Genomic DNA, 16546 nt, shown 5'->3' on the forward strand with positions numbered 1-16546 from the left:
TAATTTGACTAATCAACCAAATAATTGCGGAAAGAAAATGTCCCTTTAAAATCCCCATACTGTTATTTTGTTTTTACTGAACACATCAAGCGTGTTGCCCCCCCCCCTTCCCCAGGAATGATGGGACGAAGGGGTCTGCACACGAAGCCCCAAAACTGACCCAACAAGAAACGTGCAAATAATATTCTGAAATCAAGCCGCTAACAAAGTTCTGGTATATTCAATGTCTTTTTTGACTTCACGGATTACGGAAAATGTTCCACTTAGAATATTCTCAGACGTTTGCAGCCCTATTTATGGAACGTGTCCGTACAGGGACTATATGTGGCTTGTGACACCAGACCAGATTGTTTTGTCTCAGGAACACTCCATCTGGTCATCGGCTTCCATATGTTGATCATCTGGTCCCACAGACAGTCTTTCTGCCTCAGGGTGTTCATTAACAACTGTCTTACAACAGGATATTGAAAAGTTTCATGTTTTGATGCTGAAGCTTCTAGTAACTTCAGTTACTCTGTCATCTTTTCTCCCTCAGCTTTGAGAGTTTCTTATGCTGCAGTGGTCGAGTTGAAGGTTGGTAAGGGTCAATGTGTGTTCAAACAATTCTGTTACCATCCTCCAAATAAGACAGGCCAGATCTGTCACACTGCAGGCATTAGGACATTACTGATCTGTCTCACTGCAGGTATTAGGAGAAGACTGATCTGTCTCACTGCAGGCATTAGGACATTACTGATCTGTCTCACTGCAGGTATTTGGAGAAGACTGATCTGTCTCACTGCAGGCATTAGGACAGGACAGATCTGTCTCACTGCAGGCATTAGGACAGGACTGATCTGTCCCAGAGTCTTGAGGTCTTGACATCCATATTCTCAAGATTCAGTCTGAGGAGATGACAGGACACCACTGACACACAATCATTGATTAACTGGCTATGGATCAATGATGCCACTCAACAGGTCAGAGCCATCATCCTCTCCCTAGACTGTAGTGTGTGTGTGTCTATATTTATGTTTGTGTCTGTAGATACACGTACTCCCAAACGGCCAGCCAAAACCGCATCATTCATGACCTCACTACCACCAATGCTTTTACTTGCAGAGATTTGTAACTAATCCATAATTGTCTTTGTTGGTATGGTTGAGGATAGTGCTGCTTCACTCTAATGTAAATGACATGATTTGTCAAAATGTATTTTAAATCTATGGAGATGGATAGTGTGTTGTCTGGGTCAGGAAAGGCGTGTTTCAGGGCAGGTTGTTTCAGGACTGGGAGAGAGAGGGGAACGACAAACAGCACTGAGCATCTGCCAAGACACACACACATCCCCACAAACACCCCCACAGAACCCCCCCCCCCCCACACACACACACACACGCAACCCCCCCCCCCCACACACACATGCACCCCCCCCCACACACACACGCAACCCCCCCCCCCACACACATGCACCCCCCCCACACACACACACACGCAACCCCCCCCACACACGCACACATCTCCCCCCCACACACATCCCCCCCACACTCACACACATCTCCCCCCCCACACACATCCCCCCCCCACACTCACACACATCCCCCCCCACACACACATCCTCCCCCCCACACACATCCTCCCCCCACACCACCACCCCCACCTCGCGCACACAAACACCCCTCCCCCACACCCCTCCCCACACACACCTCACACCCCTACCCACACCCCCCCCCCCCCCCCCCACACACACACACACACCCCCACACCCCAATCCCCCCCCCACACATGTGTGTATGTGTTAAGACAGACATCACTGGACTTCCATGTTTTGCCAAGATGCAGTTGACCTTGGCAGGAGCTAGGTGGGGCTGTTAATCTACTCACAGTCAGAGGTGTGTGCACGCACGCACTCATCAGTCTGTGTGTGTTTGTTCGTCTGTGTGTGTGTCTTGTGTGTCTCAAGAGATACCTTGTGCCTGTCTCTAAAGAACAGACTACTCTTTCTCTCTTTCTTCAATTTCACTTTTGTCTCGAGAGCTCCTTGTCTCATGTCACGTGTTCCTTGTCATGACAGATGGACAGAGACCCACGGTGAGGGGTGGGGGGGAGGAGGTAGAGCGGGTAAAAGAATAGTGGAGACGAACTGGGAGAAATCTGAGAGGAGCTCAGAGTAATGGCAGAATTCTGTCCTGTTTAGGGAGTCCTGGTTCCCTGGTTGTTATCGTTGCTTCAACCCAGAACTGTGAGCGTCTCGAACATGACAAACATGAATCAGGCAGTTTTTCATTCTGACAAACATGATTAGAGGGGTTTTGCCCTCCTGACTACGTAATATCAGTAGTACATGGGTTTTATACCTTGCTTTTCCATGACCCTCAAGTCTGAATGTATTCAGGATATTGGCAGTGATCATCCCTGTTGGAATCCGTGCTCTCAATATGATTGGACGGTTCGGTTGGCCATTGACATTGTAGTAAACCCTTCCAAACACACACACACACACACACAGAGAGAGAGATAGAGAGAGAGAGAGAGAGAGTGGAACAGGGAGAGAGAGAGAGACAGAGCGAGATAATGAGAGACCGAGAGAAGGAGTGGGAGAGTGGGAGAGAGATGTATTCTTCTCATTTCGCCTCTCCTCTCCCTCAGATGTCTGGTGGCCCTAAACGTCTTTTACCAACCTTACTTTCTAAATGGTCCAGAGAGGTTTCCACACAATATGATGCGTTGTGCTCAGTTCCATTCAGAGAGTCTTTCCCTGTTGAGTTGGAGGAATACACAGAGATACGGGACCCAATCATTCAGGGAAATATTGCCTACGACATGATGCTGCGCCTTCTCCATTCTCCTCTTCCCTGACAGAACAGGCTTTATTCTCAGTTGAACAGGCAAACGTGTTTGAGATGTTCTCCTCTCCACTGACTCCTCTCCACTGTATGAGATGGCCCCAGGCTGAGGGTCTGCACGGCAGGCTGGAGGTCCTAGCCTGGTGTCTTCTGGATTTGCCCTCCCTCTTCAGGTTGACAATCAGGCCCTTTTTTCATTTGCCTACCAAGGCAGTGTTCATTGCGGAGCTGTGGTGTGAGACACGGTGCTTTCAGTAATGATACTGCTGTAGTAATGATACTGCTGTAGTAATGATACTGCTGTAGTAATGATACTGCTGCGGTAATGATACTGCTGTGGTAATGATACTGCTGCGGTAAGGATACTGCTGCAGTAATGATACTGCTGCAGTAATGATACTGCTGTAGTAATGATACGGCTTTCAGTAATGATACGGCTTTCAGTAATGATACTGCTTTCAGTAATGATACTGCTGTAGTAATGATACGGCTTTCAGTAATGATACTGCTGTAGTAATGATACTGCTGCGGTAATGATACTGCTGCGGTAATGATACTGCTGCGGTAAGGATACTGCTGCGGTAATGATACTGCTGCTGTAATGATACTGCTTTCAGTAATGATACTGCTACGGTAAGGATACTGCTGCGGTAAGGATACTGCTGCGGTAAGGATACTGCTGCGGTAAGGATACTGCTGTGGTAATGATACTGCTGCGGTTAGGATACTGCTGCGGTAATGATACTGCTGCGGTAATGATACTGCTGCGGTAAGGATACTGCTGCGGTAAGGATACTGCTGCGGTAATGATACTGCTGCGGTAAGGATACTGCTGCGGTAATGATACTGGTGTCCTTGACCGGGTTCAGTTGACGGGGGAAAGCTCTAAGCACCCTGACTCTTGTCTTATTTAGGTTAACATCCTCTGGAGGGACGACTCAACACACGTCCTAAATGGCCCCCTTTTCCCCATATGGTGCACTACTTTTGAGCAGGCTCCTGTAGGGCAATAGGGTGCCCTTCCCTGATCGTTTCTAATGATGCCGGTGTATAGGTCAGACAGGATGTCAAACAGGAAGTGCATTTGGCTGATTAACATTCTATTGATTTGTAGACTGTAATCAATCATCACTGATCGGTTTGATTAGCAGCTACAGGATAATGACACGCGTTGTGTTGTTTTTTGCGTTGTGATGTGTTGCACAGAACAGCACACCACAAAACATTACACCACACCCAACACATTGAAATACACAACACCCAACACAATGAAATACACAACACCCTACACAATGAAATACACAACACACTACACAGTGAAATACACCCAACACAGGGAAATACCCAACACCTAACACAGTGAAATACCCAACACAATGAAATACACAACACCCAACACATTGAAATACACAACACCCAACACAATGAAATACACAACACCCTACACAGTGAAATACACCCAACACCCAACACAGTGAAACACACCCAACACAGTGAAATACACCCAACACAGTGAAATACACAACACCCAACACAGTGAAATACACAACACCCAACACAGTGAAATACACCCAGCACCCAACACAGTGAAATACACCCAACACCCTACACAGTGAAATACACAACACCCAACACAGTGAAATACACAACACCCAACACAGTGAAATACACAACACCCAACACAGTGAAATACACAACACCCAACACAGTGAAATACACAACACCCAACACAGTGAAATACACCCAACACAATTCTCTATAACACAAGACATTATAATATAATACACTACATCAAAACACAACAGTGTGACATCCTTCACTCTCCTCTCTTTTTATTGCTCCCCCCTTCTCTTTCTCTATCTTCCTCTTCTTCCCTTCAATATATTTCCCTCCCTCTATTTCTATTTCTCTACCTCCTCCCACACAGCGTAATAGCATTGATGTCTTTGTTGTGGGTGTTGCTGAGCTGCGCTGAGTGATTGCTTTAATTTCTGTCGTTTACGACTCCACGAGAAGTAGAATTGTAGACGTATTTTCCAAATGTTTTTATGATCCTTATTGGCCGTGGTCTGAATTAGAGCTTTACATAGTGGTCTGAATTAGAGCGTTACATAGTGGTCTGAATTAGAGCTTTACACAGTGGTCTGAATTAGAGCGTTACATAGTGGTCTGAATTAGAGCTTTACACAGTGGTCTGAATTAGCGCGTTACATAGTGGTCTGAATTAGAGCTTTACATAGTGGTCTGAATTAGAGCGTTTCATAGTGGTCTGAATTAGCGCGTTACAAATAGTGGTCTGAATTAGCGCGTTACAAATAGTGGTCTGAATTAGCGCGTTACATAGTGGTCTGAATTAGCACGTTACATAGTGGTCTGAATTAGCGCGTTACATAGTGGTCTGAATTAGCGCTGAATTAGTGAACATTCTGACCTCAAAGTTGATGTGTTAGAAGCAGGAAAAATGGGCAAGCGTAAGGATCTGAGCAAATTTGACAAGGGCCAAATTGTGACGGCTAGACGACTAGGTCAGAGCCTCTCCAAAACTGCAGCCCTTGTGGGGTGTTCCTAGTCTGTAGGGGTCAGTAACTATCAGAAATGGTCCAAGGAAGGAAAAGTGATGAACCAGGGTCATGGGCAGCCAAGGCTCATTGATACACATGGGTAACGAAGGCTGGGTTAGGGTTAGGGTTAGGGTTAGGGTTCAGGTCTGGAGACTGGCTAGGCCATTCCAGGACCTTGAGATGCTTCTTACGGAGCCACTCCTTAGTTGCCCTGGCTGTGTGTTTCGGGTAGTTGTTATGCTGGAAGACCCAGCCATGACCCCTCTTCAATGCTCTTACTGAGGGAAGGAGGTTGTTGGCCAATATCTCGCGATACATGGCCCCATCCATCCTCCCCTCAATACGGTGCAGTCGTCCTGTCCCTTTTGCAGAAAAGCATCCCCAAAGAAGGATGTTTCCACCTCCATGCTTCACGGTTGGGATGGTGTTCTTGGGGTTGTACTCATCCTTCTTCTTCTTCCAAACACGGCGAGTGGAGTTTAGACCAAAAAGCAAAATGTTTGTCTCATCAGACCACATGACCTTCTCCCATTCCTCCTCTGGATCATCCAGATGGTCATTGGCAAACTTCAGACGGGCCTGGACATGCGCTGACTTGAGCAGGGGGACATTGCGTGCACTGCAGGATTTTAATCCATGACGGCGTAGTGTGTTACTAATGGTTTTCTTTGAGATTGTGGTCCCAGCTCTCTTCATGTCATTGACCAGGTCCTGCTGTGTAGTTCTGGGCTGATCCCTCACCTTCCTCATGATCATTGATGCCCCACGAGGTGAGATCTTGCATGCAGCCCCAGACTGAGGGAGATGGACCGTCATCTTGAACTTCTTCCATTTTCTAATAATTGCGCCAACAGTTGTTGCCTTCTCACCAAGCTGCTTGCCTATTATCTTGTAGCCCATCCCAGCCTTGTGCAGGTCTACAATCTTATCCCGGATGTCCTTACACAGCTCTCTGGTCTTGGCCATTGTGGAGAGGTTGGAGTCTGTTTGATTGAGTGTGTGGACAGGTGTCTTTTATACAGGTAACGAGTTCAAACAGGTGCAGTTAATTCAGGTAATGAGTGGAGAACAGGAGGGCTTCTTAAAGAAAAACTGACAGAGAGAGCCGGAATTCTTACTGGTTGGTAGGTGATCAAATACTTATGTCATGCAATAAAATGCAAATTAATTGTTAAAAAATCATACAATGTCATTTTCTAGGATTTCTGAAAAATTACAGACCTCTACATGCTTTGTAAGTAGGAAAACCTGCAAAATCCGGTAGTGTATCAATTGCTTGTTCTCCCCACTGTATGTCCTGATGATGTGGTGAATGTCTTGATGACGTGGTGAATGTACGTCCTGATAACGTGATGAATGTCCAGATGACATGGTGAATGTACGTCCTGATAACGTGGTGAATGTCTTGATGTTGTGGTGAATGACCTGATGACATGGTGAATGACCTGATGACATGGTGAATGTACGTCCTGATAACGTGGTGAATGTCTTGATGTTGTGGTGAATGACCTGATGACATGGTGAATGACCTGATGACATGGTGAATGTACGTCCTGATAACGTGGTGAATGTCTTGATGTTGTGGTGAATGACCTGATGACGTGGTGAATGTCCTGATGACGTGGTGAATGTCCTGATGACGTGGTGAATTTCCTGATGACGTGGTGAATGTCCTGATGACATGGTGAATGTCCTGATGACATGGTGAATGTACGTCCTGATGACATGGTGAATGTCCTGATGACATGGGGAATGTCCTGATGACATGGTAAATGTCCTGATGACATGGTGAATGTACATCCTGATGACATGGTGAATGTCCTGATGACATGGTGAATGTACGTCCTGATGACATGGTGAATGTCCTGATGACATGGTGAATGTACGTCCTGATGACGTGGTGAATGTCCTGATGACGTGGTGAATGTCCTGATGACATGGTGAATGTACGTCCTGATGACATGGTGAATGTCCTGATGACATGGTGAATGTCCTGATGACATGGTGAATGTACGTCCTGATGACATGATGTATAATCACGTCCTCCATGTCAATCTGCATGTGTCTTGGCCTCTGATTGATCTATAGTGATACGAGTATGGAATGATCAATCACATTTCCCTGATTGAAGGATGGAGGGACACTTCATCAACCGTCTTCCAGTCCTGCATTATTTTGTGTGTCAGCATTGTCCAACTAGAAGGCCTGTGGTGAAAAATTAAAACAAAAGAATGGCCAAGTTGATTATAAAGTTAATCGAAGGCTGTTGTGTAGGTGTTGATTAATTGCATAAGTAATTTGTTGAAATGCAGATTGAATCCATAACAATGATTCTACAACGCTGTGCTCATAAATGTCTCCAATGTGATGATGTTGAAGGAGGAATGATCTCTTTAAGATTGTCTGTCTGTTTGTCTTTGATTCAACGTCCACATCTTGATAAGCTCTGCTGCAATTACAAGTCTTCCTATGAAGCCTCTCTCTCTCTGTCACCCACAGGAAATGAAATCCTGGCCGTTCAATAGAGGGAAAACTGGGAGGTGGATTGAGTCTTCAGGATAGTTCATAAACACACACGTAGGGGGGCAGAGGAAAGGATGGGGAGGAGGAGAAGGAGGAGGAGTGGGAGGAATAGATGCAGGGAGGTGTAGGAAGTATGAAGGATGGAGAGAAGAGCAGAAAGTGTGAGCAGGAGATGTGTTCAGTGATTTGGGTTGCAGCTTTCATCCTTTCAGGTGGAGCTTGTCAGCTTTAGAGTACAACTCTCAGTGTCTCCATGTGTGTCTATTCATATCAATGTGTCTCAGAGAAAGTTAGGGTCTGACTGTTTATTCATATCCGTGTGAGTCTAAAAAAGTAATTGTCTGCTTCCGTGCTGTTTTTCTAACTTAAATAATACATTTTAATGGAGCCTTTTGTAAGATTTGTAATATGTATTTTACAGCTATTTGTTGATTAAAAACCATTTGTTATTTGCATCAATAACCTGATGGGTAATTTACAGGGGGAGGAGCCCTGCCCAGGTACAGAACCACATAGATTCCACCTTGGTAGTTGCTAGTTAGCTGCTATTCCTCTTGTAGACGCTAGAGGCTGAACTTACAAATGTCTCCTTTAAAGATACTGTAATCAAACATGTCAGAGGAATAGTTTGTCATGCTGTTGTGTGACAGCGTGTCCATGCTGCCAGGCTACATCCATTTCACCTCAGTGTTTTCCCAGGGGTCAAGGGGTCATGGCTCCATTAGCACTAACGGAGCTCCATTTTGGTTGCTCCATTTCATTACATATTCATTTTCCCCTCAGATGTCCTGGGAGACCTGCTTCTGAGGCCTCTAATATATCATGAAAGCACACACACACACACACAGTAATGTAATGAGAATATGAATTCCTCAGACTGGCGGTCAGTCTGTTATGACTGTGAGGAACTCTGTCTGAGCTGGTCAGCATAAATTTTTTTCTGTCATTCTTGCTTTCTGCTTTTCTCCTCTCTTTTCATCTCCCAGTGTAATGTCACCTGTCTCACCCACTCCTCCCAGTGTAATGTCACCTGTCTCACCCACTCCTCCCAGTCTGTCACCTGTCTCACCCTCTCCTCCCAGTCTAATGTCACCTGTCTCACCCACTCCTCCCAGTGTAATGCCAGTCTGTCTCACCCTCTCCTTCGCTGTTTTGAGAAAATTAAGTATTTAAATGTTGTTACGTGATGGTGGTTAATTGTTTGTGTTTAACCCTTAGAGTATGAGACTGTTACCCGGTGGTGCTCAGAAGCTGTGGTAAAAGGAACAGTTCTCTGTTTTCAGGGCGCCGGAGCTGGTCTTAACCGGGCGATGGGGGTGTGGTACAGAGAGAGCGCGGTTGAGTCCAACCCAGTCAGTGTGCGTCATTCTGCATCCTAATCTGATGGGTCGCCGTTCACCCAAGGGATGATTGTGTTGTGTGTAGAGAGAGAACAGTGGGGGGTTTATATCCAGTCCCTTGGCTGACAGACAGACAGACAGACAGATTGACAGACAGACAGATGGACAGACAGACAGAGGCTTTCTGCAGGACCCACCATTCTGGTTACAATAAATGAGATATCAGGCAGAGAACATTGGGTCTGGAACACACTCACACGGACACCGCACACACACACACAAAAGCACATATACACACACAAAAACACATATGCACGCACACACCATGAGAGTGAGACAAACACGCTCTCACAGACACACACACATACACATACACACACACACGTATACACACACAAATGCAGACTCGAACACCCCTCCATGGCAGCCAGTGCAGATTAATGACATTTGTTGCTCCCCACGCACACCCCCCTCTATCACCCCCACCCCCCCCCCTCTTCTCAGGTGGCAGGAAGGAAGTGGTCTCCTGCTCGCCTAAATAAATCAGCAGCCTTTCACATTGATCATGCCCCAGCCAGAGGGAGAGGAGGGGAACCACACGGCCATCATCAAAAACAGAGAGAGGCAAAAAGGACGAGTGAGAGCGAGAATGGAGACTGTGAAGAACAACAGCTGGTACAGAGCTGATGGATCAGGCTGATATTGTAATAGTCTGGGTGGAGGCTACGTAGATACTGATATGGTAGCGGTCTGGGTGGAGGCTGGACATAGATGTTGGTATGGTAATAGTATGGGTGGAGGCTAGAAATATGTTAAAATAGTAGTGGCCTGGGTGGAGACTGGACATAAATGTTGATATGGTAGTGGTCTTGGGTGGTGGCTGGACGTAGATGTTGATATGGTAGTGGTCTGGGTGGAGGCTGGACGTAGATGTTGATATGGTTGTGGTCTGGGTGGAGGCTGGATGTAGATGTTAATATGGTAGTGGTCAGGGTGGAGGCTGGACATTTGTGGTATGATTGGGGTCTGGGTGGAGGTTAGACATATGTTGATATACACTCACCTAAAGGATTATTAGGAACACCATACTTATACTGTGTTTGACCCCCTTTCACCTTCAGAACTGCCTTAATTCTACAGCATCTTGCAGTTGATGGAGATTTGTGGGATGCACATCCAGGGCTCGAAGCTCCCGTTCCACCACATCCCAAAGATGCTCTATTGGGTTGAGATCTGGTGACTGTGGGGGCCATTTCAGTACAGTGAACTCGTTGTCATGTTCAAGAAACCAATTTGGAATGATTCGAGCTTTGTGACATGGTGCATTATCCTGTGGAAGTAGCCATCCGAGGATGGGTACATGGTGGTCATAAAGGGATGGACATGGTCAGAAACAATGCTCAGGTAGGCCGTGGCATTTAAACGATGCCCAATTGGCACTAAGGGGCCTAAAGTGTGCCAAGAAAACATCCCCCACACCATTACACCACCACCACCAGCCTGCACAGTGGTAACAAGGCATGATGGATCCATGTTCTCATTCTGTTTACGCCAAATTCTGACTCTACCATCTGAATGTCTCAACAGAAATCGAGACTCATCAGACAAGGCAAAATTCTTCCAGTCTTCAACTGTCCAATTTTGGTGAGCTCGTGCAAATTGTAGCCTCTTTTTCCTATTTGTAGTGAAGATGAGTGATACCCGGTGGGGTCTTCTGCTGTTGTAGCCCATCTGCCTCAAGGTTGTGCGTGTTGTGGCTTCACAAATGCTTTGCTGCATACCTCGGTTGTAACGAGTGTTTATTTCAGTCAAAGTTGCTCTTCTATCAGCTTGAATCAGTCGGCCCATTCTCCTCTGACCTCTAGCATCAACAAGGCATTTTCGCCCACAGGACTGCCTCATACTGGATGTTTTTCCCTTTTCACACCATTCTTTGTAAACCCTAGAAATGGTTGTGCGTGAAAATCCCAGTAACTGAGCAGATTGTGAAATACTCAGACCGGCCCGCCTGGCACCACCAACCATGCCACGCTCAAAATTGCTTAAATCACCTTTCTTTCCCATTCTGACATTCAGTTTGGAGTTTAGGAGATTGTCTTGGCCAGGACCACACCCCTAAATGCATTGAAGCAACTGCCATGTGATTGGTTGATTAGATAATTGCATTAATGAGAAATTGAACAGGTGTTCCTAATAATCCTTTAGGTGAGTGTAGTAGTGGTCTGGGTGGAGACTGGACATAGATGTTGTTGTGGTTGTGGTCTGGGTGGTGGCTGGACATAGATGTTGCTATGGTTGTGGTCTGGGTGGAGACTGGACATAGATGTTGCTATGGTTGTGGTCTGGGTGGAGACTGGACATAGATGTTGCTATGGTTGTGGTCTGGGTGGAGACTGGACATGGATGTTGTTGTGGTTGTGGTCTGGGTGGAGACTGGACATAGATGTTGATATAGTAGTGGTCTGGGTGGAGGCTGGACATAGATGTTGATATAGTAGTGGTCAGGGTGGAGGCTGGACATAGATGTTGATATAGTAGTGGTCAGGGTGGAGGCTGGACGTAGATGTTGATATAATAGTGGTCTGGGTGGAGGCTGGACATAGATGTTGATATAGTAGTGGTCAGGGTGGAGGCTGGACATAGATGTTGATATAGTAGTGGTCAGGGTGGAGGCTGGACGTAGATGTTGATATAGTAGTGGTCTGGGTGGAGGCTGATTGTCTAATATAGATTTATTGAACACCACTTCTTTCATTAGTAGTGACTGTATCCTCCATCTCTCTTTGTATCTCTCCCCTTTTCAAATTTTTTCGTGTGCGCGCGCGTGTGCGCGTCTGTGCGCGTCTGTGCGTGTCTGTGTGTGCGTGTGTGTGCGTGTGTGTGCGTGTGTGTGCGTGTGTGTGTGTGTGCGTGTGTGTGTAAGCTTGCGCTTGACTACACGTGTTTAGGAAACCTCTGGCTTTGCTGGTACAGTCGTCTGTTTTTCTCTGGGGAGTTGTGGACCGCTCTGTTGTCGTCCTATTCAGGTTGGCCCCACCTAGGGTCTAGAGGCCCCTAGAACACTGCTGTTATAGTAGGAACAAACAAGCACACACACAGCAGCTCCCGTGGAGGCCCCCAGAACAGCACTGTTGTGGAGCTGATTGCCGAGTCAGTTGTCTGGTTAACAGGCAGCCGAGGGGAGCGTGGGTGTCTATATAACCAGGGCCGTCCAGACCTCTGCCTAAGCACACCGCACTGAAGCACAGGCAGTGGAATGGAAACCTGTTGACTGTAACACACCCACAGCTTCACCATGCTGGGCTCCTTGGACATCCTTTACAGCGTCCTGATCCAGAAGGTAAAGGCAGGGCGAGACAGGAAGAAAATAAACGAGAGAGGGATAGAGTTGAACAGAGAAGCCGGTGGATGGAAGCCATGATGTTGGGGTCACCAGTGGGGGTGTGGTTACTCTGATGCCTGGCGATGTGGATGTGTTCCTGAATCGTGGGTCAAAGGGCGTCAGGCGTCGTGGGATGTAGTGAATTAGGACACTGATTGGCGCTGACAAACGTATCGAGCCAGTAGAGTTGTTGGTGAGGGATTTGCGTTTAAGCTTCCTTTGTTTCATTAATTGATTGATTCATTGATAAGTTAGATCTTTCTCTACTGATCCGTCTCGGCTGTTCTCTGATTTCTTGGGAGCGGTGTGTTTTCAAAAGCCAGGCCGACGGACATCATCTGAAGGACTCCAGGTTGTCAGAGAACATGGTTATTTCATTAGCCTGGTTGTCTGGGGTTGTTGGAGCCGTGCTTTCCCTGTGTAGGGTGGTGTTTGGGTTCTTGTACTACACGTCTGAATTCTTCATGTTGGTTCACGTACTACGCTCCCTGCTACATCAGCAGCACCTCCATTCACCTCTGTGACGCTCAAAAGGCCTCTGGCATCTTCAGCTGTTGTCTGACTTTTGACGTAAAGCGTGAACCGAAAGATGTGCTCTCCTGTCCCTCTCCAATTCAATTCAGATGGGTTTTATTGGCATTAAAGTTATAATTCAACAATATTGCCAAAGCATTTTACAATGTAATGATAATCATAAAACAATGAAATAATAAAAATAAATATATATAAATAAAAAAGGTTCATCCAATTGTTAACACATTTCTATATGTATACTTTTAAAAACAATAAAATAATTTGTCTCTCCATCCCTCCACCCCTGTCTCTCCATCCCTCTTTCTCTCTCTCTCTTTCTCTCTCCATCCCTCTATTTCTCTCTCCCTCCATCTTTGTCTTTCTCATTTCTCTTTCTTTCCATCTCTCTCTCTCTGGTTTTAGCTCATGGCTGTGTATGAAGAGCAGGAGGCCCAGCAGAGAGGGACTGTGAGTCCTGGAGGAGCAGAAGGAATAGGGAGGCCCAGCCCCAACCAAGACCCTTATGAGTCTGAACTCTCCGTCTTCCAGCCAATCAGAGGAGGAGAGATAGAAGTCAACTCCTCCACTCTCAAGTCCAGTACGTATGACCTTATATAAATTACCCAGAACAACTTGCAGTAGTGGCATTTTATGGAATTATTTTTACTGGCCCTCAGTGGTAATTAAGCCACCATGGCCTTGCAAACGGCAGACTGTTATTGCCGCACGGGAAGTTGTTATGGTCAAACTGAATGGGTTCCAGTGGGTGTCAATCAACATTGTCACCGTGGGAATGGACCAATCACAGTCTCATTCTACATGTCAGAGCTACCAACCAAACAAGCTGTACACAACCTCTTAAAAATATTTTTTGGGGTTTTAAGACGGTCAATAAGATCGTGAATATTGTTTTATTCCCCTTGTAAATAATGATTTAACAAATGTTGACAGAGTTGAATCGGTTCTGCAAGTTGGTTCTGGGATGTCCTCAGATCAGGCTTGGAAGGGTTAAATGGATCCAGTTCCCACCAGAGACCCAGTCGTCCGTGATCTGTTTCTGTTCATTGCGAAGGGCCCTCATGGACATGGGAAACATTAGTTCTGTCTAACAGATGGATGTAGTCCAGGACGGCAGAGCTGGACCTGTGACGTCACCCACCAGAGACCCAGGAGGCCACGCGGAGGTCTGGCTGTGGTCCAGATAGCGCCCGGTTCTCTCACCAGAGCCTCTAAGTCAGTGAACTGTGCAGGCAATAGGGCACCATTTGGGACTCCCGTATAGCGTGTCCCCTGGATTGTGTGTGTGTGTGTGTGTGTGTGTGTGTGTCCGTCCTACTGGCGTGTTAGTAATGGAGCTTGTCTGTGTGAGGTAGAACATGTACTCACTGACAACCTTCCTGAGAGAGTTTCAACAGTGCAGGTGTGTGTGTGTGTGTTTGTGTGTCTTGTGATGGCTCTGTCTCCTGATGTTAAACATACTTTGTAACGTTTGCGTTCAGTAGACGGGCTCCCTGGCTCTCCTGTTTAAGGTTGAGGGGTTGTGTCTTCGCTCAGTATTGGTTGTCTTTGCGTCAACCTCTCTGCCATCTATGGTCCCTACAACACCTGTGAGATAAGGGATGTGGGAATGGGGGGTAAAGGGGTTCTCTTTTGAGGGTAATCATCTAACCGTTACATCCAGAAGGACATCAGGAACTTTAAAGCATTTAAAGCAAAGGGACACCAACCAACTAAAACCACCAAGAAAGAGAGCCGAGTATCGCCCACAGAGTTCTCTCCCATTGGACGAGGACGGCAAGTGGAAACGAGTAAGCCAATGTGGCTTTGGAGAGAGGACATTCCTGTGGAGATGAGAGCCTGCCTGAGACTCCACCCCCTCAGTGTCATTGGAGAGATGACATTCCAGTGGAGATGAGAGCCTGTATGTGACTCCGCCCCCTGAGTATCATTGGAGAGAGGACATTCCAGTGGAGATGAGCCCACTAGGCGAAGTCGGCAAGGGTGGCTTGTGAATCCAGCCCCTTTTCATTCACCTTCGCATCCCTGGGCCAGACTACACTTAATCATAGACCTTCCTGAAGAGATCGGTCTTTAGTAGACTCTTAAAGGTTGACACTGAATCTGTCTCTCTCACCTTAATTGGCAGATCATTCCACAGAAGTGGAGCTCTTTTGGACAAAGGCCTGCCTCCAGGTGTTTAAGAAATTCTAGGTACATTAGAGGGCCTGCATTGGTATGTATGGCTGGACCAATTCAATGAGATAAGTAGGAGCCAGTCCAAGTAATGTTGTGTAAGTTAACAGTAAAACCTAACTGGCAGACAGTGTAGAGAGGCTAATACTGGAGTAATGCGATCAACATTTTTCATTCTAGTTAAATTTCTAGATCAGGGTTGGCCAACCCTGTTCCTGGAGAGCCACAGTCCTGTAGGTTTTCTCTCCAACTCTTATTCAGCACACCTGATTCTAATTAGTAGTTGGATGAAAAGCAGACTCAGGTTAGTCACAAATGAGGCTGAAGAGAAAACCTACATGACCGTGGCTCTCCGGGAACAGGGTTGGCCAGCCCAAATTGAAATGTATTCGTTCTGTTAAGTTCAAGTTCATCGTTTATTGATCAGAATAACACAGTGTCATCCTGAATAACAGTGTCATCCTGAATAACACAGTGTCATCCTGAATAACACAGTGTCATCCTGAATAACACAGTGTCATCCTGAATAACACAGCGTCATCCTGAATAACACTGCGTCATCCTGAATAACACTGCGTCATCCTGAATAACACTGCGTCATCCTGAATAACACTGCGTCATCCTGAATAACACTGCCTCATCCTGCGTAATGAAAGTCTTGTCACATGGTACCCAACATCTACGTAGTAAGAATTAAGAAATATATCTAGCAAAAATATAGCTAGTTGTCAGGGTAACCAGAGGGAAGACCATAGTAATAGAATCATCTTAAAAGTAATTTCTTTTTGCATTTAGACCATACCTGGTGAGATTCACTGTGAGACCTGACAACAAATCTCTTTATTTCCTGGGTCCTAAAATAAACATTTTATTTTTTGTTTAAAAGGTGTTTAAAAGAAAAAAAAAAGATGTTTTCACTTCCCGTATGTCTGATACACACGCTTCCACGGTTGTTATTTTTGGGGCTTTTTCCTTTTTCATCGAAATGTGCAACTCTGTGTTGTCTGCATAGCAGTGGAAATTGACATTGTGATTCCAGAAGACGTCACCAGGAGGCAGCTTATATAGTGAAAACAATAGTGGTCCCAAAACTTAGCCTTGAAGAACACCCAGGCCATCCCCACATACAAGCTGGCACCCCCAAACCCAATTCATTACCTCTCTACTCCCCAAAACCACAGCTTTTACCCCTCTACTCCCCAAAACCCC

The 16546-nt window shown here is 46.2% G+C and overlaps 1 protein-coding gene across 3 annotated transcripts in view; it reads left to right on the forward strand.

Moving 5' to 3' along the window:
* The window catches only part of pard3bb (par-3 family cell polarity regulator beta b), a 332127-nt gene that overhangs the window by 52244 nt on the left and 263337 nt on the right, over window positions 1-16546 (forward strand). For 2 of the 3 annotated variants that reach the window (XM_029115967.2, XM_034288552.1), the window contains exon 4: window positions 13568-13742. In XM_029115967.2, the coding sequence (XP_028971800.2) occupies window positions 13568-13742 (175 nt within the window). Of the gene's footprint in view, window positions 1-12482; window positions 12590-13567; window positions 13743-16546 lie in introns of those variants that run through there. The other variant, XM_034288553.1, reaches the window with a different exon arrangement.

This window comes from Esox lucius, chromosome 20, assembly GCF_011004845.1.
Source record: "Esox lucius isolate fEsoLuc1 chromosome 20, fEsoLuc1.pri, whole genome shotgun sequence".
Lineage (NCBI taxonomy): Eukaryota > Metazoa > Chordata > Actinopteri > Esociformes > Esocidae > Esox > Esox lucius.